This window comes from Fringilla coelebs (genome assembly GCF_963513975.1).
Source record: "Fringilla coelebs genome assembly, chromosome: 6".
In the NCBI taxonomy this organism is placed as follows: Eukaryota; Metazoa; Chordata; class Aves; order Passeriformes; family Fringillidae; genus Fringilla; species Fringilla coelebs.
The window spans coordinates 34,267,934-34,288,511 of NC_140034.1; the positions used below are offsets into that span (position 1 = coordinate 34,267,934).

The window sequence follows — 20,578 nt, forward strand, 5'->3', positions numbered from 1 at the left end:
TTACGCCTTGCTCACAGGTATTCAAAATCTGGCTCTGGTTTTACCTCTTGAAGTGTTCCCTCCCTTTTACCTAGGGGTTTATGATGACTAAATTTTCTTGCAAACTTTTTTCTGAGAAGTTTGTGTTGGGCTTTGCTTACTAATGAGGGAATTCCAGTGAGGGAGGGAGAGGGAAGAAGGAAGTTCCTTGGCCAAGCCTTCACAGACAGACTTGGAAATTGCAACAAATCCTAATCCTGTGTGAGCCCTAATGTACTTGTGCTCTTAGCAGGCTCTGGTGACACTGGATGAAGCTAGCTGAATCCAGAGAGTGGAGTCTTTGCAAGACAGCTAGATATTATTTTCTGATGGTTTGTATTTTCTTAAGAATAATTCAAGTTTGTGGGTTTTTTTCATGTTCTTTTCTATTCTGCTTTTATTTTGGGTAATGTCAATGCTTTCTTGATGCTGTCTTGATATCCAGGTGTAAATGAAGTGGGGTGCTTCTAAAAATCTTTGCAAGAAACCAAACTGCTGTTGGCCCTGTGGCCAACAACTCTGTGCTAGGCTACACTTACCTTTCCCTCTTACTGAAAACTAATAAGAATAAAATCTCAGATTTCAAGATGTAAAATTTGTCATCTGGCTTGATTGATCAAAACCCCACCAGCATTGAACTGACTTATTTCTCTGTAGTCTGGAGTCAGAAGTCCCAAAAAACAAAGGAATATGGTGATACTTGAGCTGTAACCAGTAACAGAGGGTTGGGGATCAAAATAATACCCAGTGATAAAACCAAATTACTGAGTATAATTAGTGTTTTTGAGGGGCTGGTTAATAACTTCCTTCTTCTACTTGAATTCTAAATGAGAAGCTGGCTAGTAAATTTATTTGGGTTTCTAACTGTAACTGGGAGGAGAGAAAGGCCCAGGAAGCTGCAGAAGTTCAGATGAAGGTGAGGACCTAGAACAGTGAGGAGGGATAGAAATCAACTGGCAGCCTGGCATGCAGATAAACTTGGGAAGAAGATGCTTGGTGCAGGAGCTGGTAACAATATTTGTATATGTAAGATGTTAATGTCATTGCTAGGGGGAAAATGTCCTTCCAGAGTCAGGCACAGAGTGGTCTTTCTGTGTGAGAGCTGTCAGACTTCAGCTGGGAGGATCAGAGATGACTCTTCATGATTTTAATAGTTTCCTTTAAGGTTTCAGTGTTTTCCAGTTAGGCACTGAAAGGGGGCAGATGAAATGTGTAAGACCCGTCTGAATCTTAAAAGGATTGGAATTAAAAAGGAGCAAAGACCAAGTGTCAGCAAGTTAGAGTGAGAAAAGGGGAGTGTCTAGTTACAAGGAGACTTGAGTGGAGAAACATGTGGAGCAAACAGTCATGGCAAAATCAGGATTGACAAGGATAAGCAACTTGATTCAGTCTGGAACCTTTACTGGTGCTTACATCTTTAAGGTCCAGGAAACCTTATACCAAGGCCAGACATGCAGCCATTTCTCATGCACCCACTAAACCAATTTTAATGAAATTGTCACTCCAAGTTCTTAAACTCAGATTTTTTTTTCCTTGGGTAACAGTTGACCTAAACTGACCTAGTATCTGCCTGGAGTCCTAGCAAACAACATAAAATAATTTTTTCTTAACTCTTCCCTTCCTATTTGTACAGCTGGATTTCCTTAAATTTCTTAAAATTGGTTACCCCTCCAGTAATCTCTTCTCTCCTCGTATAGACCAAAAACCTTGTAAAAAGTGGAACGATATCTGATTCAGCATGTCAAATTTTTTTTCAGGTGAAACTAGGATTTAGCAATGTTTGCTAAGACAACTAGTGCCTGGGATAACTCTTCATCTTGAAGAGGTTCCCAAGCTCAGGGGAGAGGAGAAGTGAGAGGTCCTTTGCACCAGAACCAGCTCCTCCTCAGCCAGAAGCCTGCTTAGAACAGTCTTGCTAACATTTATACACTTCTGAGCTGCTTTTTGGGTAGTGTGTTCCAATCACCACAATCTAGGCCTTCATTATTGCCATCTATCTACCTGTTTTTAAATGAACCTCAACTGGGGCATGCAGCACATTATACCTACAGTGGCTAGACCTCTCCTGAGGCTTACATTTGAGCAGAGTGAGGGCATGTAATCTGTTGTTGTTGTCTTATTTGGATGAGGAAAAATATATGGTGTAATTCTTGCATGGGTGGCTGCAGGTGAGTGGGGAGAAGTGATTAGTAATACTTTACTTCCCTTGTTCCCTGCCAATGCTTGCCTGCTATCCCCTCAAGCAGTATAGTATTGCATGAGCAGTAGGCAGCCTACCCTTCAGTTGTGCTATTCAGTGATAAAGCAAGTCCTGCTTCTTCTGTTCCTTTCTGCTGGTGCCACTTCTTCCTGGGATCATCGTCTTATTGGCCACGGTCCAGGCTGCTGTGAAGGTGGGCAATATCCTTCAGTCAGAGGAGGAACCTCAATTATTTGGGTCAGAAAAGCACATTTCTTCAGATGAAATTGGTCCAGTAGCCTCTTAAGCTATAGAATGCATGCAGAAAGTAAGCAAGCAAGCAAGTTGCTTAATCCTTTAGAGAAGCTCACTGTACTATTCTAGATGTGGTCATGGTGTGAGTACTCTTCATAGTCTGAAGCTGTATGAAGCTGGTATCACAGCCTGTTTTAAGCCTGTCAGCTAAGAATGTCAGTTTGGTCTTTGTCCACTGTGAGAAGCCTGACCAGTAAGCCTGAGTATGTGTTTGTACTGAGGCCAGGTCTTAGACCAGACGGAAGGAGATCCAGAAAATCTGAGGAATCCAGATAAAACCGCAGATGTTTTCCCATAGCTTTTTCAATAACATGCCCTGAAAAGGAAGATGAGAGACTGCAATAATCTTGCCAATTATCTGTGTCAAAGATTTATTGTGCAAAGGTCTCATATTTGCTTATATTAAGACTGATATCCTGCTCCCTTCAGGGAGGCAGACAGCAAAAACAGACTGATATGTATATTAGAAATTTTTTTAGCCTCCACTAGAGAGATGCACAAATCGCAGCACAAAGTTGGTTGAGCACTTCCAGAACCCCAGTGAAGTGCAACTGGAGGAAAGTTAACCTGGCGAGTGCTGTGTGAATTTGGACTAGAGATGGCTACTTCTATGGAATGCTGTCAGTCTTAGACAGAACAACTCATGTATGACAATACCAAAAAAGATACCTAAGATACCCAAAGATATCCAGGCCCACTGGCTTGGATAGCTTTTGACTGCAAGGGGCTTGGTGACAATGAAAGTTAACTTCATTTGTGTTTAAAGTGAAATACTGTAGAACTGGAAATACTCAAAGCTTATTTCCCCAGATAATAAGGAAAGCATGTCTGCAATAAGGAAGCAGTATGCGTATTCTGCAGCTCCTCACAAAAAGTGTGAAAAATTCAGTGGAGCTAGAATTGCCCTTTCTGTAGCTTGAAAGTAAACACACTAAAATAAACAGTTCTATAGTACAAAATGTGAAAAAGCTGTCACCCTGAGAGTGAACAGCCTGTATTAAGATCAGTCGCTAACACCTTTCTGCTTGGGAGTGGGAAGTTAAATGTATGAAAAAAGTGTGGGAGGAAGGGAAGTGCTTTGGTAGAAAAGGGATTTGTGTTTTGCCGGGGAAGCTCATATCAACAGTCGGAGGCAGCATCAAGATACCTGTAAATATTTCTTCTTTTGAAGACACTGCTTCCCATTCTGCATAATAAAACTGCAGTCCTTGTAGCAGCAACGTGACAGCTTAGAGATGTATTCCCCTTGCTACAAGAAAGACACTGAAGGGCTGAAGTGTGTCCAGAGAACGGCAATGAAGCTGGGGAAGGGTCTTGAGCACAAGTCTGAGAAGCAGCTGAGGGAGCTGGGGTTATTTAGTCTGGAGAAAAAGAGGCTCAGGGTGACCTTATTGCTCTCTACAACTCCCTGAAAGGAGGCTGTAGCTAGATGGTGGTTGGTCTCTTCTTTCAGGTAACAAGTGACAGCACAAAAGGAAATGGCCTAAAGTTGCACCAGGGGAGGCTTAGATTGGATATTAGGAAATGTTTTTTCACAGAGATTTTTGCCAAGTATTGGAACAGGCTGCCCAGGAAAGTGGTTGAGTCACCATCCCTGGAGGCATTTAAAAGATGTGTAGATATGGTGTTTAGGGACATGGTTTAGTGGAGAACTTGGCAGTGCTGGGTTAATGGTTGGACTTGATTATAGAGGTCTTTTCCAAACTAAATGATTCTGTTCTGTGATTCCTTGTAGAGCTCAGCAGGAGAGGTTCTGCTGGGAACATCATACAAACCACATCTGTCACTTCAGTATGGAAAATATGCCTGACCTGTAAACATATTCTCATGCAAAAGCAGGTTTTCATGCTAGTATGGAGTAATATTGCTGGGTAGTTCAGCAGGAGTGCTAAAATACATCTTACTCCCAAGCTCAATTGGAAGACATGTGAACTGTATTTGAACAGTCTGGAAAACCTTGCACACTAACAACTTACTAGTTTGAAAGTGATGTTGCCTAGTTTGGCTCTTCAGGAAATGGCAGTGCTGTAGAGGTGCTTCACTTGTATTTCTTTCCTCTCAAAGTTCAGCAGTCAGCACTTGGGTTACTGCTACAATTTTTAAGAAAGGCACAAGTAATTACCGTAAACAAGTCCCGTCTACAGGAATCAGAATGTATACTCACTCTTCTGAATGTTGTCTGTCACTGACAGAAGATGATGGCATATGAGCTAACCATGGTGCCCCTGACAAGTGTCCTTCCTTCTTGCCCCACACGAGCACTTTATCTTAGAAGTGTTTCTCTGTAGCACTTCCAACTCCTGAAGCAACCAGTTCACGCATCTTGTCTGATATGGAAAGGTTTTTATAATATATTTAGACGGTCATAATAACTGACTATGTTTTGAGGCAGGAGCAGAGAGCAGAGAATGAGTTTCATGCCAACAGAATGGAAGTTCCTATCCTGAAGCTTTTCAGCACAGCAGCTTCTTCAATTTGTGATCCAGAAAGATCTTGATAGTGGGGAAAGCTTCTCTGCTACTGTTTGTGCTGTCCCAAAAGGCTATAACTGCCTGACAGTCTAAGAAAGCGTTGTCCAGCACTTTCTTCCCAGGGTATAACTGGATGGTTATACCTACAAAACTGAGGGAAGCATTTAATTTCAATGTAAGTAGAAAGATGAGAATTACTGGAAAACACTGTAAAATACAATGCAGACAAAACTACAGAATGAAGTAATGAGACAATGAATCTTTCCCTTAGGGACTTGAAAGGAAAAGTTAATTTTTTGACTTTTTACAGGGCTTTCATTTCTGTTTTGTATTTCCTTTCCTGATTCTTTCCTTCTTGGTCTAAATTCCTGGCTGGCACACTTTTTTCTTAGTTATCAGGGTTGGGTTATTTCACTCTGAATTAAAAGTTGCCTTGTGTATAATGTGTCTGTCTGGGTCACTATAGAATATACCAAGGTGGGTTTGGCCTTTGAAGTAGTCGCTATTTAGCCAAGCCTGGGATCCTTATGATGTCAACTGCATCCTACTGAAGGGCTATTCAGAGGACACTCTGCTGGCCTGCTGAAACAAGAGTCAAGATTTCTAAATGCTGGTTTTAAAAGTTGTCATCTGACTTGCAGAAAGCTGAGTCTCTGAAACTACTTGTCTGTAGATCAGATGCATATGATCTTAATGTTAAATAACTGCATGTGTTGGTAGGTGGACATCACTACTGCAGTGAGATGTAGGGGGAGTGAATAGTACCTCGTGGCAATTAACTGATTACCTAATTTGTCTATTAACTGAACAGTTCCCTTCTGGTAAGGAGAATGTCTTTATTGTTACCTCTTTATCTATAGACTAGAAGTCCAGGGATAACACATCTCTATGATGTTAGGAAAACCTTTTCTTTTTAATAATACTTGAACAATGTTAGCAATAAATGTAAGAAAGCTTCTGTTGCTTTCATGAGCTAATCTGCATTTAATAAGAGTACATGATATTATGTATGAACAAGGTGAAATTCCAGTCTTTTCTTCAGTTTTGCTGTCTCTGACATTCAGAGGAGTAATACAGCAATAGGGGCAACTTCCTTTATTACTCTGTACAGCTTTGAGGCCTGTGGGGGCCGTGAAGGTTGTTACTCTCTATAGCTGATCAGGCCAGAACCCAACTCTGAACATCCCTCTGGAGATGGCAAGGTAGGCCCATAGAAGGAGATGTGTCAGTTCTGTCCCCAGACAGTCCTTCAGAAACATTGGCACTGGAGTGCTGATGATAGTAGATGTAAAGCTGCATAAAGTGGGGAGAAGCTCCTGATGCAACCATCTTCAGTTAAGCATTGTCTGTGGATCATAAAGGGGTAAGAATATAGTTAAGGAAAGTGAACCCTTGAGTATTCTCAGTATCTCATTTTTAATATCCCTTCTGTGCAATGGAATTTCAAACTTGGCATTCATTTAGTATGTGTCTCCTGATGGGCAGCCAGCCCTTGGTAGGTTTTGAACTAATGAGATCAGCTATTTCTAATATCTGCTTCTTGGTTCTGCTGTTGGCAGCAGTTACACCAAACATAATGAAGGCTGGATGCCAGCTTCAATTTGAATGCCTCTTTCAGCATTTTTGAGGAATTGATTTAGAGACCAAAGTTTGTTGAGCTATCGAGTTATAATGGGTGGCATTCTCCATCCTGGAAGATCTACAAGAACAAATAATTTGTGATGGAAGAAGTGCCCTTGTATAGTTTTATTTCCATTGGAGCTCAACCATGAAGATGTAGCTGCCAAACTGAGTTTGTAGACTATGTTCAATCATCATGTCTCCCTACGAGATTATCTTCTAGCAGAACAGAGCAGTTCCAGAGGTGGTGGTGGTCTTCATACACCTGCCTTGTCTACAGTAATAGTGTCTAATACATATGGCTGTGACTGAAGGGTGACAGTGGTTGGTGGTGTAGGCTAGAAAGTGGGGAAAGGGTATCTGGCTTGAGGTAAACTCAGTTGTATATCTTGCTGAGTACTTCCATAATGTGCCTTGTGTGCATGCTGAAGGGAATGGTGCTTATGTGGGAGACAGTGTTCAGGAGGTTATGAAGCCATCTTTGGTAGGACTTGATATCTACTTTTTGCAGTGGGCAGTCTCTGGCGTGGCTAGAAACTTTTGTTTTATTGGGAAGAAGGGGTTATGGAAGGAGAAAATGTCATTTTTATCTCGCTCGTTTGGGGTATTTAGAAAGCTTATCAGCCAGCTTGGAGACTCCACTTAGAGTAGGTGCCCACTCTTCAGCAGTAACACTGTGCAAGTAAAGGGCAAAGTACTTTGAGTTGTTGAGAGAGACAAGATGAGAAGGTGCTTAAGGGGATCCAGATGAATTGATATCCGGTGATGAAGAGAAATTTTAGGGGCTTTGGGTTTAAAAGGAAGCCCTTTATCAGGCTACTGATTAAAAATCAGCAGAGAATTTGTACTTCATCAAACAGCTTATTCATTTAAGAATGCTTCAGCAAAACTTAGTTGTCATAAGACATGCTTGCAGTTTATGTGTAACCCCACAGAACATAACAACTCACGTGGAAAACTTATATCAGGACTATTCCAGTACTCTGAGCTCTTGCAAATGGGGAAGAAGGATTCCTAGGCTGACTGCATAGCCAGTTCTGCTAAAAGTAGTACAGGAGGAAAAATAGGCTCAAGAAAGTATTATTTCACAGCCACTTTCTGTAAGTGGCTAGACTTCCCACAGAAGTCTACAAGTCCTGGAGCTGACTTTTGGTGGTTTATACAGTGGGGGGTAAGAAAGTACTTCAGTCTCTATGATTCCAGAGAGCTGGGGCCAAGAGGGAAGAGTCTGTGCAATGGTTTGAAGCATTCAGTATGCTAATGTTTGGGAAGCATGGGGATCACTCTTCATGGAAAGCTTGCTTGAATTACTGTCTTTTGTTGAAGCATACACCTGGTATTACTTCAACCCTTCTGCTTTTCTGGGAGCTTCTTTTGAAAGAAACATATCCTATTACAGTGGAATAGCTGACTTCTCACCTAGTGACGGCACAAAGTTGTAATCCTGCTGCATTTACTAGTGGAGATCAACAGCTTCAACTGTCATTATGACACACTTAAGTAGGGGATACAGTTACTGAGAGATTAACTTGGCATAAGGTATACAGTAGGATGTTTTGAGTTTGTTTTTTGAGTTATGCTGAATAAGCACAGAACTCCTTAAACTGGAAAGACTGGATTGTATTATTAAACAGTACAATTTAGTGAAGACAAGATTCCACATTTTCTATTAATAGAAGTTTTGCTGTTATTGTCTTGGGACAAGAAGTTCATTGCTTGGCTGTTCAAACATTTGGATTTTCTATCTGGTTCAACATGTATAGTAGCAAAGGTAAAGAGAAGAAATAGTCCAAGTTAAACATACCTCTTCTTGTCAATGTGTTTGACAAATTAAATTTAATCTTAAAATTGTTCTAGGCTTACATGTTACCTTGGCTGCAGGAATGCTTTGAGTAGGAGAGTGAGTTTTAACAGAAACTGAAGTAATTACTTCAAATAAATTAAATAATTCTCTACCTTTATACCGCCAGACTTACTAGAAAGATTTAAAAGTTGTGTTTTAAAGATTTAGAAGTTGTGTTAAATGTGAGACTTAAGATGAAGTTCCTGTTTTGTGTTTGTTTTGGTTTCCTCCTCTGTTCAGATGATTGGTGTACTGAACTTATGACATGCTTAAACTTGTGACTTAAAAAACTGAAGGTGGATTTTATGAAGGTGATATAGGCATGTGGATATAAAAGTTGTGTGGGAGAAGGGATTATTTAAAAATATGAAATGAATTCCTTGTCCCTGGTGTCTCTGGCATTTTCCTTCCCACAAGTAAATGTAGTTAGACACTTCATAAACTTGCATGTCAAAAACAAAAATAGAGGATTTTAAAAGTTCACTCCCTGGCTGCAATGACTTTTTTTTTTCTATGAACAATGAAATCACAACAAGAAAAAACCCAGAGAGCTGGTCTGAGATGAAGTGCAATTCTAAGGGTTTCTCCCAAGCCCTTGGTGGGCTCTTCTCCCAAACCTTTGGTGGGCACTTCAAATCCTCCATTAGGCAGCTTCTCTGGATCTAGTACGTCATCTTCTAAAAACAGAACACAGCTGCTGCGTCATGTTTGGGGATCAGTTTGCAAAGAAAACAAAAGTATTATTTCCTAGCTAAAAGTAATCTAACAGATGAAGCATAATCCTTAAGCTCTGCCTTTCCTTGTAGTGGTTTACACAATGCAAAGATTGAGGGAAGGAAAAATCACTGTAGAAAAATTAGGTTTCTAGCCTGTAAGAGCAAAAAACTGTCCTGAATTCAACTAATGCATATAAATCTAGAGTTTGCTGGCTTTGCAATGTGTTCCCATACATCTGCGCAGCCTTTGCCATCCTCAAGCACAGGCTCTGTGCTTTGAACCCATTCTTATTTGCACAGCTGGAGGCTTGGGGTTGAAACATAAGTGGTGCTTTAACTTAGGTTAGACTCTTCACTTTTCAGGAGGGGTGACTCAAGGAATAAAAGTATTACAATATCTCTCTTGTAAGTACCTTCTACCAGGGGGAAGTGCCCTTCTGAAATTTGTTGGAAAAGCCTTAAGCCTTGGTATAAAACTGTAGGATGCTAAAAAAACCCCATGCAAGGGCTGGAACTTCTTAAGATGCAGTTCTTTGAGAACTTTTGTCTTAATAAGTTATCCAGGTGCCAGTGAAGTACAAACTTAAGAGTGTTTCCAAAAAGGGTATATTAAAATAAATAAATCTCTTCCTTCCCCTGCACCAAAACACATGACAAACCTCCCAGGAAGTTCACTTCAAAAGCCTTTTTTCACTTGCTAGATTCTGAGGCTGCGTGAGCACTTTCAGGACAGAGGCTGGAGCCTGGTCAGCTGTTGGGAGTTTGTTGGCTCTGGTTGATATCTTTCTGCATGTGTAAGACTGCAAACCCTGAGAGAGTTTTTAAGACTTTCAGATTCTCTTCTTTGTTTTCCTAGAAGTGAGGCATTTTGGGTCTCTGGCTCAGAACAGGATCTCTGACCCCTGTGAAACCTGCTAGGATTAGGGTTCAATGGCAGGAAACTTGGCTGAAGACCAAAACCAGTGGTTGAAATTGAAGTCATTGTGCCCTGTATGCAATCTGCCATAGGGCTGAGAGTCTAGCCATGATTAAAACTAGAACTTGGCTCCAGTTCTGCCTCCAGAATGGCAGGTTGCACCAGTTTGGAGCCTGAAACCAAGGCATAAAAATGTGAAATGATTCTTTCCAACAGCAACAAAAATGTTGAGATGTTTATAGTCTTCCTTAATGTGTAAAATGGTATGGTTTTCCTGGGGAGTTCTCTCTGGGAAGGACTTGCTCATTTGTACTTAAGTCAGGCCAGTCTGAGTACTTTCACTAATGAGTGGGTGATCTGTGCCATATGAATGTACCTAGATGAATCACTTTTCCCAAGACGTGTTCTAAGGGTCTTCAAACTTGAAATCTGCCAAAACAGGAGTAAAGTATTGCATGTGCAATACTTTTGTGTAGCTCAGTTTTGTTAGGCGGCAGCACTCTGCAGTACTAATCTGAAATGAAGCTGCTAAGTAGCAGAGGCACCTTTGTTTTGATCTGTAGTGAACTCTAGATTTGTTTCTCAATAGATTTCCACTTTCTCACGTTTGTGTCATTTGTGTCCCTTGCTCCCTCTTTTCCCTGAAGCCTTGCTAAGGCATGTTACTGTGATGCTACAATGCCTTGGCCATTTCTCGTTACTTCCATCACAAAAGGCTGTGCTGTTCTGTTTGTGCTTATAATGTACCCAGATGGTGAATAGAATGAGTGACCACCAAGCTCATTTTCACTTGTGGGGTCAGACCTTTTTCTGCTAAATAACACAAGTGTTCCCAGCTGCTGTGCAGCTGCAGGGAGTCTGCTTTCCTTCACAAGCATTAAAAACCCTTTAATCAGTGTTTGTTGTTTGTCAGCAGTGGTGTTGAGGTGTGGAGAAAAAGAACAGATATGCTTTGTTGGCAAAGTTAACTTCATTCTGACCTCTTATCTTTCCTTTTTCTTTTCAAGTCTGAAGAAGTAGAAAGCAGTTTGGGAAGTGGTTTCTGCAAGCACCTGTGTAAATGTATTTGCTAAAGGAGGAGGTTTGTGTCCTTATACAGATAGAACGTTTGACATAAAAAGATGCTCTGAGAGCTGCATTGAACTGGAAACTCTTTAGGGCAGGGACTCAAACTGGCTGGAATAGGCACTGTACAGACTCCCTTAGTGTAAATAAATGTTACATGAATACAAATACTGTTGCTTAATACTAGTGTTACTTATCTTAGTATTGAGTCTATATTCAGTAGATCCATTTGCAGTCTGGTCAATTTAAACTTTTTCCTGTAAAATAGATTATTCCTTCTAGTTTTGGAAGGGGGTTTGTTTTGTTGTTTTTGGGTTTTTTTTTAGCTGGGGTTTTGTGTTTGTGGTGGTTTGTTTGTTTTCCTTTTAGTCGTACTTTTAATAGCTTTCTTCTCATGAAGGAAAAGGGAGGAGTTAAGAGCTGATAAGCTGTCTCCAATCCCGTTTGCTTTGGATGTAGTCTGTTCTGAAACAAATGGGAACAAATCAAGAAGAAGCTTTGAGAAATTTCAGAGCTAAGATAATTATTTTGCTCTTCTTTCTAGATGAAGCTTGGAAACCTGCTGGTGCTGCACATGTTTGCAGGTTTGCTTCTTCCCTGAGTCCAGGTTTGCTCGCATTGTGTGTCTGTGTGTAGAGCAGCGAGCACTGCTCTGTGAGTAGTGATTTTCTTGTTTGCAAAGTCTGTCTGTGTGTGCATCCTGGAGCTTTTGGGACATTCAGGCTTTGATTTGAGCTTTGAAAGTCATTGTAGGACATTTGGCATTAAAGGCAGAATATTTACCTTGCTGCTCTTCCCCTGGAAAGACCAGAGAATCACATTCCTGTCTCAGCTGTGTCTGGGGAGGGTGGGTACCAGGCATTAGGGCACATTGCTCACAGGCCTCAGCCCAGCGCAGCAGTATCTCCAGCTGTGAATAAGGGGCTCTTCTGAAGCAGGGCTGTGCCCTTGGGAAAGCAGTGCCTGCTTGCTCAAAGTAGGAATTATAAAATAAAAATCAAACTGACTGTATATGGATTGTGGTCTGAGCTGTTAAAATTACAGAACCAAGGGGTCTCCCCATGGCAGACGTGTTTTAGCATTCATACATTCTTTTTCTTCATGCAGCTGAAGTTGCTTCCATTGGAGATCATGCTCTTAGACCAGCAAAATGCTAAAGGAAGATTTTTGTGCTGGGGAGGAGGAGATGTACACTCAAAACATTTAGTATCTTAAATGTCTGTGGGTGGTCTGTATTGACCATCACTTGTGTAGCATGAATGCATACCTGCTAGAAGGGGGACAAAGAACCACCATTTTATACCTGAATGCTGTCAGGGCTGCTGACCAAAAATATGGCTGTGCGCTACAGTGGAAACTTCCCCTACTCTTAGGGGAAGTTTTTGAGGCCCTTTGGATCTCCTGGAGATATTGCTGGCCTTTCTGGCAGCGTGGTTTGCTTGCGTGAGAAGAACTCTGATCAGACAGATGTGATCCTGGATACTTCTTGAATTTAATGCAGACTTACACAGTTACAATCTACCTGAACAAAACAAGCACCATCTTGTGCAACTACGTAAACCATAAACTTTTTTGGGCAAGGCAGGTGTGGCATCTTCAGTGTCTGGAAAGCACCGAACATGCTGTGTGGGCGCCCTACTGTAATCCAAATTACAAACGCTAAAAAGGCTTTTGATTTTTTTTTTTTAATTTTTTTTTTCTAATAACATGATTCTTGGCTTAATTTGGGTAGGCAAGAACTTCACAGGCTGCATTGGGGTGCTCTGCATGTTTCCTCAGGCCCTCATAATTAATCAATGTCGAGTTGTTTCTCTGTCTGCAAGGCGGCACCTGAGGAAAGCTCTTCCACAGCCTTAGGTTTAGTTTGTCAGCCCTGAGAACAACTTTCTGTTCTTTAGAATGACAAAGGGGCATTCTTGATGTGTAAGTCCCCTCTATACTAAGTATTTTGGTACAGGCTGCAGAAGGCTAGAGTCTTCACGATACAAGATGACTTTCAATAAGTTGGTAATAATGTTTGTTGCTGAGAACCAGTATTCCAGATTTTCTTGTTGCACCTCTGGCTAACTCATACCTGTGGAACTCAGCTTCTGACAAAGAATTTGCAAAAAGTTGCATGTCAGTAATTCAAGTCTCCAGTTGTGATAAATAGGAGATCTGTGTGTTCCTTCTAAATCAGAATGGCTCCTCTGTTGAACTGAGTACTTAATTGCTGCATGTGCACCATACTGTTCTATCAGGCAGCTCTGCTTTGAGAATCTGTTTATACATACAGAAACCTGAAAAGCCTTGTCAGTCTTTCAGTGTCTGACATCACATGCTGGGGGGAGGCTTCAGCATCTTCAGTCTGTTGCTCTTTGCTGAGTGTTAACAGTCACTACCAATATTTGCATTTTAGGGGCAATAGAAAGACATTACTGTAGCCAGAGGAATTCCAAGTTAAGTTGTGATAGTCCAACCACTGAAAAGAAAAAAATCTGGTCCAGCTTTACAGTGTTTTTATAGTCTAGTCCAGGTCTCTATAAACAATTTAAAATTGCCTTCAGGTTTAAATTTTCCGATTTCCCATTTGGAGCAGGTGTTGCCAGGTTATAGAATGTGTTGCAGAACAAAAACATTTCAAAAACACTATGCTGTAACAAATATGTCAAGTCTGTGACAGATGAGATTTTAAAAAATGTTTGCCCCACCAAAAGTAAAATGAATGCAAACCTTGCTTACTTTTCCTAGCTGTCATGTTTGAATAGGGGGTTTAGTAATGCATTAGTCTTCAAAAGATCCAGCAGTACAGTATGAAAATATGAAACTTCTCAATTGTTTTTCATTTAACTGGGAAGAAAAGATTTTTTTGTAATGAAAAAACCTACCAGTAACCAAATTTCAGAGATGGCATGTTCTTGGAGTGGTTAAAAACCAACCCAAACTAGGCTTCAGGCAATGTTTTTTCAACAGTTTTAACCTCAAAGCATAGAGTAGACAGCTTTGTAGGAAACTGTAACACCAAGGTGATTATGGCAGTGACTCACACTTCCCTGTAAGGCATCCAGCTATCAACACACTTGGAGAGCTGTGGCTTTGTGCATGCAGGCAGGGTGTCAGTCAGTGCCCATTTGCCAGCCAGCTCTGAACTGCTGAGCTCAGAACTGCTTTAACAGTGGGCTGGGATATCAGTGTGTTAGAGAGCAGTTCTGGTGCCCCCAGGCTTGCAAGAGGCAGCAGAAATGGGAGGTAGGGATGGGGAAGTGCAAGGTAAGCTTGACTTGCCTTTTCTTTCCTTAATCCTTAATCCTTAATCCTCATGGAACTTGAAATCTTCCTGTGAACAGGTGATTGGGTTTGGGCAATAATGAAAGGTCTGACAAACCACTAAGTGGGGTAGTATGGAAAGAGAAGAAGGCTGCTACTATCATGACTTGCCAAAAATTTCTGCAAGCAAGTAGTTATGGAAAGATGACTGTCAGATTGGATCCTCAGGAAAACAATATGAACTTGGGAAAGAAACCTGGGTGTCCCTATAGGCAATTCAGAGTAGAGTTGAGGGTGCAGCAGTAAACTCCTTCCAGATGCTGGGATTTGCAGGGAACAAGCAGACATAAGGTGGGGACTCATGTGCGTTGTGGGTTTCCCCATCACCAAAAACAAGGCAGAATGTCAAGGAAAACAGTAGTGATCATGATATGGAGAGAAGTGGTCTAGGTGAGAAGTAGGAAGGTTGGGATTGTTCAAACTGTGCAAGACTGGCAAGGGATGCCACATTTGTACAAAATGGGTTGCATCATAATGGAATGCTCAGGAAGAAGAGGTATGCAGAAAGATGATATAAATTCAAACTTCTGAAAGGAAATGGATTTTCACATAGTGTGCAATTAGATTATGGGATGCATGGAGTGCAGTTGCCAGCTGTGCTGGGTGTCATCAGGAAGGAACAAAAGGTGACTTAGGGAGTGTGGAGGTATGCTCTAGCAGGTGATATTCACAGATGATATAAACTTTCAAGATGATAAAATACTTTCAAAAACACCACTGGTGAAATGAAACTGGTTATGTTCACGTCTCAACTACCAAGGCCAGTCTTGATAGTTTGTTTGTATTCCTCTGTCTTTGGTGATAAGTTTTTTATGTGTCTGACTAAAATTGTCTAGTACCAGATACTGTTTGTGGCACAGCACTGGGCAAGCTAGGCCGTTGTGACTCAGTATTGCCCTTCCCGTGTGGGTTGTGTTTGGCTTTGCACATCTTATTTTTTTAGAGGTGAGGCAGAGTGAGTAATGTTTCCACTTTATTAAAAAGAATGGAATAGACCGTTAATATTTTTTAAAGATGTACGTGTTTCATTTTGAGTTCCCTTCAGGCAAAGTCAGCTTTGTTAGGCAGCTTAAAATGCATTATAGTTGTATTGTTATTGTCATAAAGAAAAAATACACCATTCTCAGTTTTGGGAAACCAAACATAACCACTGTTTTTTCTCTCCCTCCTTTTTTCACGCCGTTCAGTTTTTAATAAGCGACCGTGACAGAGACCCGCAGTGTAACGTGCATTGCTCCAGGTCGCAGTCCAAGCCGCTGTGTGCCTCTGACGGCAGAACGTACGAGTCCATGTGCGACTACCAGAGAGCCAAGTGCCGCGAGCCCAGCCTGAGCGTCGCACACCGTGGCCGCTGCAAAGGTAGGTGGGTTCCAAACGCCTCAGAGAGGAGAAATGGGAGGCCTACCTTGTAAGAAACTGAATTCTTAGACCTTTGAGTTTAGTACTGTGCTCTGAGAGTAATCTGATCTGGAATTGTGCATTCCTGCAAGCCTGGGTGTCTGAGTCTCGGTTTAGGCAATAGAGTATGAGCTGACTAAATTATCAATGAAAGAAGGCAAAGGAACCACAGGCATCACTGGAAAAGGGCTGCAATATATTTCTGCAGAGAGAAACAGCTGGCCCCGTGGAAGTACAAAACCAAATCCTGAAAGCAGACTTCTTCCTTGCTACCTGTGCTGATGAGGAGTCAAAACACCTTTGCCCTTTGACTGACAGGAATTTGGAGTGGGGAAGAATATGATGTACACTGGATGTCTGGTCCCTTTTCAGACATATCCTGCCTTTTTTTGCTGAGATAATTAAGAAGGCAGTGCATGCAAGGCTTTACATGTTTTTTTTTAATGTTTGCTGTTACACATCTTCTTAGACGGGCAAGTACTGTCCCTCAGTTCAGCTCTTGGCATAGTCTAAAGATGATGGTGAAACTTCTTTAAAGTTGTCACACAAATCATTTGTCACACAAATGATTTGCACTTAAAACAAAGTGAAAAATAAAGTGCAGTCCATTTTCTGAGAGCACAATTGGCTTAGAGGGCAGATGGCGCAGGTGTTTTTGGCAGTGGATTAATGTGACAGGAGAAACTCATTAAAATCCATGTGACAGGATAAAAAGAATTCATTTAAGCCTGGAATTTGTTTAAAAAGGCTTTTTTTACTATTATAAAAATGTATCTTTGTTAGAATTACTTGATATAAAATGGAAATCTCTTTTCAGTGTATTGACAGACTTTATAGTTCAGGTGAATTATGAGCCTGACTTCAAATATTGCTCTCTTTTAAACAGTTTCTCATTGCAAAAAACTTACTTGTATGATTTGTTTGTTTGTTTGTTTGTTTTTCCATCACTGCTGGGTTGGTTTATGGCAGCTTCTTCCATAGCATGGATTGAGGCCTTTGAATTAGGCCTCTTTCTAAATACTGGAAACCCAGAACCTGTCTTCACACAGCTTAAGAAGCACTTGGATTGTTCTTGCAAGTGATGCATTTTTGAGTATCACAATAAGAAGCAGTATGGTGAGAGTCCTGTTTTTGCTTTCATTCCTTGAGCAGAGTGTCTTAGATAAGCAGCTCTATAGCTGATATTGGCATATAAACTGGCACTGTTCAGTTGCTTAAAACATGAGATCTGATATGCAGTACATCCATATACTAAACTGTCTGTCTGTAGAAGTAGACAAAATTTGCTTCCCAAACTACATGGCCTACTGCATATTGTGATTTCAGAGTCCCAAAGAAGTAACTGAGACTTTTTTTTTGTCTTGGGCACAGGTAAAGTATACTTTCTTTTTGCACTCTGATGCAACTGTAATGTTTATTTGAAGCTAACTTGCATTTTTCTTTCCTTTTTCCTCTTAGCCTGTGGTACTATACAGTACCTAACAGCCTGGGAATGTTTGTAAACTGCAAGTCTTGCTTTTAACCCACTGATGCTCCTGCCAATCCCTGTGAAGTAGGAATATTCTTTCAACTATCACATGCAAATTTAACCTAGCTGGTAATTTCCATATGTGCAGCTCTTGTAAGGTATTTTGTTTTTCTAGCTGCCTTAGGAGCATGACCTCTAGTGCATAAAGATCACAGTTGTTGGCAAATTCAGGCAGTTGTGAGACAGCTGTGCTGAGCTACAGGCTGTTGGCTTGGTCTGTATTGTGTACTTGCAAAAAAGGAAGGTATTTCCTACAGTGTTCGAGCACCTTGTACTGCAGCAGGACATTGGGTATACCCTGAGCAGGCTTCACTCCTCCTGCATGACACATGCTCTCAGGAGAGCTCCCATGGAACTGTAAGGGATCCCATGGGCCATCGAGCTCAGTCACATACAGCTGTGATAGATACTGCACCCAAAGGCTTATCCTTATGGAATGAGACGTTTTAACTTGCACTTCACTCTCTGCAAGGGGAAAAACAGCAGGCGACTAAAATAAGTAGAAGAGAAAGTATCCTGTGGACAGCAAGGCATAGTTCTGCAGCCCAGATTATCATAGGCTTCCAGTGTATATGCTGATGGCTTGAACTGTGCTTGTGCCAAGGAAAACAGAATGGTTTCCATAGTGAGAACAGAACCTTTTTGATTCAAGTTAATGCTCTGTTCTCTCTCAAGAATCTAAGGACCTTTAAAGATGAAATCTTGCCAGCCCTTTGGGAGCTATAACCCTTATTCAGCTCTCGTTTGTTGCTAGCTTCCTCACGTGCTTTGCAATGAAATTCCTTCAGTGCTAAATTATCTGAACTCCCTCCAAACCCTCACACATCACAAAGGGTTAAAAGTCAGGAGTAGCTTAAAATGATCAAATTATGGCATCCCTGACAAATGGAGCCTCCCTGATGAGATTCTAGAGAATAGTTCCAGATGCTATAGCTGTGTCTAAAATACACAGCCAAGCAATGCTACCTGGATCTTTTCTCAGGAGGTGTCATAATATCTGATGTTAAGTAAGAGTTATACCTCAAAACTTTGTGGGGGTGGAGGACAAATACTTGTTAATCTTGACAGCTTGCCAAGAGTCATTTACGCAGTGATTGTTTTACTGGTATGTATCTGTGGCTTAGAATACATTTAAATTCTGTGTTAACTGGTTGATTTCTAGGAGCTTCTTTGGCTTATTTAATTACTATGTGGGAGTGTTCTAAAAGTTCTCTTTAGATTTATTAATTAGTCTGCAGGTACAGAATTTGTTCTTATCACAAGTCACTGTGCAGAGTTAACCTATCTAAGTTACTGGTGGAGGTTGTAACAGGACCTTCAGCCTTTCTCTTGGGACCCAGTGAATGAACGCAGTTTTTGGCTAATGTGCTAAAAAGGCAGTTCTTCTGACTGGTTGGTTATTTGAAGATAATCTTCTCTACCTACTATTTTCGTTGGACAGGAGATGATGTTTTGAAACCACTTTGCTCACTAGATCCATGTGTTTTGTCTTCAAATTTGCTTTAATCTCCCTTGATTGTGAATAAGAGTGTCCTTCTTTGGCAGCAGTTAGTAAAATCTAAAATGTCTCTTTCAATCACTTTGCAAATTTAGGCATGTTCTGAATAAATTAGGGAACTCTGGAGTAAAAATGCAATGTGGATATTGAAAAAGGGACTGAGTGCATTGATGTGAAAGGAAGACAAGAAGGTGACAGGAATAGTCAGTGTGGATGGGGAAGTCATGCTTAATCAACCAGATTGCCTTCTACGGTGGGTCAGCTGGCTGGATAGATGAGGGGGAAGAATAGTGGGTGTTGTCCACCTGGACTTCAGGGAGGCTTTTGACACCCTCTCCCATGATATCCTCAAAGGAAAGCTCAAGGAGTGCAGACTGGAAATGTGGACAGTGAAGTGGTTTGACAGATGTGTGAATGCCAGGTCTCAGGGAATTGGGATCAGTGGCACAGGTGTGGTTAGAGGCCTGTCACTAGTGGTGTCCCTTAAGGTTCAATACTGGGTCTGTTATCATTTAATTTGTTCATCAGTGACTTGGATGAAGGGCCAGATGCCTCTTAAACAATTTTGTTGATGATTCAAAGCTGGGAGGGCTGTGTAACTTTTCAGAGAGATCTGAGGGCTGAAGGGATGAGGAGAGTGGAACCATATTGAAATTCAAGAGAGTATGGGGTCCTGCACCTGGGAAGGAATGACTTCCTGCACCAGTACAGGCTGGGCGCAGACTTGCTGGAAAGGAGCTCTGTAGAGAAGGACCTGGGGGTCCTGGTGAACAACAAACTGTCCATGAGCCAGCAGTTTGTCCTTGTGGCCACGAAGGCCAATGGGATCCTGGGGTGCATTAGGAAGAGCATGGCCAGCAGGTCAAGGGAGGTGATCCTGCCCCTCTGCTCAGCCCTGGTGAGGCCACATCTAGAGTGCTGCGTCCAGTTCTGAGCTCCTCAGTCCCAGAGAGACGTGGAGATTCTGGAGAGGATCCAGCAGAGGGTGACAGTGATAATGAGGGGACTGAAGCACCTCACTTGTGAGGAAACACTGGGGGGTCTGGGCCTGTTTATCCTGGAGAAGATATGGCTGAGAGGGGACCTAATCAGTGTATATAAGTATCTCGAAAGGAGGGTGTCACAGGATGGATCCAGGTGTTCTGGTTGTGCCAAGCAATAGGGCAAGAGTCAGTGGGTAGACACTGGAACACAGGTAGTTCCACCTGAAATGAGAAAGAACATTTTTACTGTGAAGGTAACTGAACACTGGAACAGCTGTCCAAAGAGGTTACACAGTCTGTTCCCCTAGAGGAATCTGTAGCTGTCTCTACTTCCTGAGTAGTGTGCTCCAAGGCACCCAGACTTCCAAGGGAAGTTTGGACAAGATGACCTCCAGTGGTCCCTACCAACCTGAACCATTCTCTGTGGGTGAACAAGTTTGAGATTCCAGGTGTAGGACTTCACCCAATTGAAGTGGAAAACAGTGAGGAGAGTGACTAATGATTGATATTCTGTACAATAGACAGGCATGTTTTTGTAGTTTGCTGAGATCCATTTTTGCCTGTTTGATGCCAATACACAGATAATTGAGTAGATGAGTAAGAACCTGCTGAATTTAGTCTAGCTGAACTGCTTCATGTCTGGTGGAGACCTGGGCTATATGAGACAGTTACCGAATAGAACTGAAAATAGTTAAAAATCATCTTGGATCAATTTTTGCTAT

At 41.5% G+C, this 20,578-nt stretch overlaps 1 protein-coding gene across 1 annotated transcript in view; it reads left to right on the top strand.

Annotated features, from left to right (window-relative positions):
- Window positions 1–20,578, top strand: part of SMOC1 (SPARC related modular calcium binding 1) — a gene marked incomplete at its 5' end in the record, with an annotated part of 125,875 nt that overhangs the window by 24,903 nt on the left and 80,394 nt on the right. The window contains one exon of the mRNA XM_084207560.1: window positions 15,637–15,808. Within this exon, the coding sequence (XP_084063686.1) occupies window positions 15,637–15,808 (172 nt within the window). The remainder of the gene's footprint in view (window positions 1–15,636; window positions 15,809–20,578) is intronic.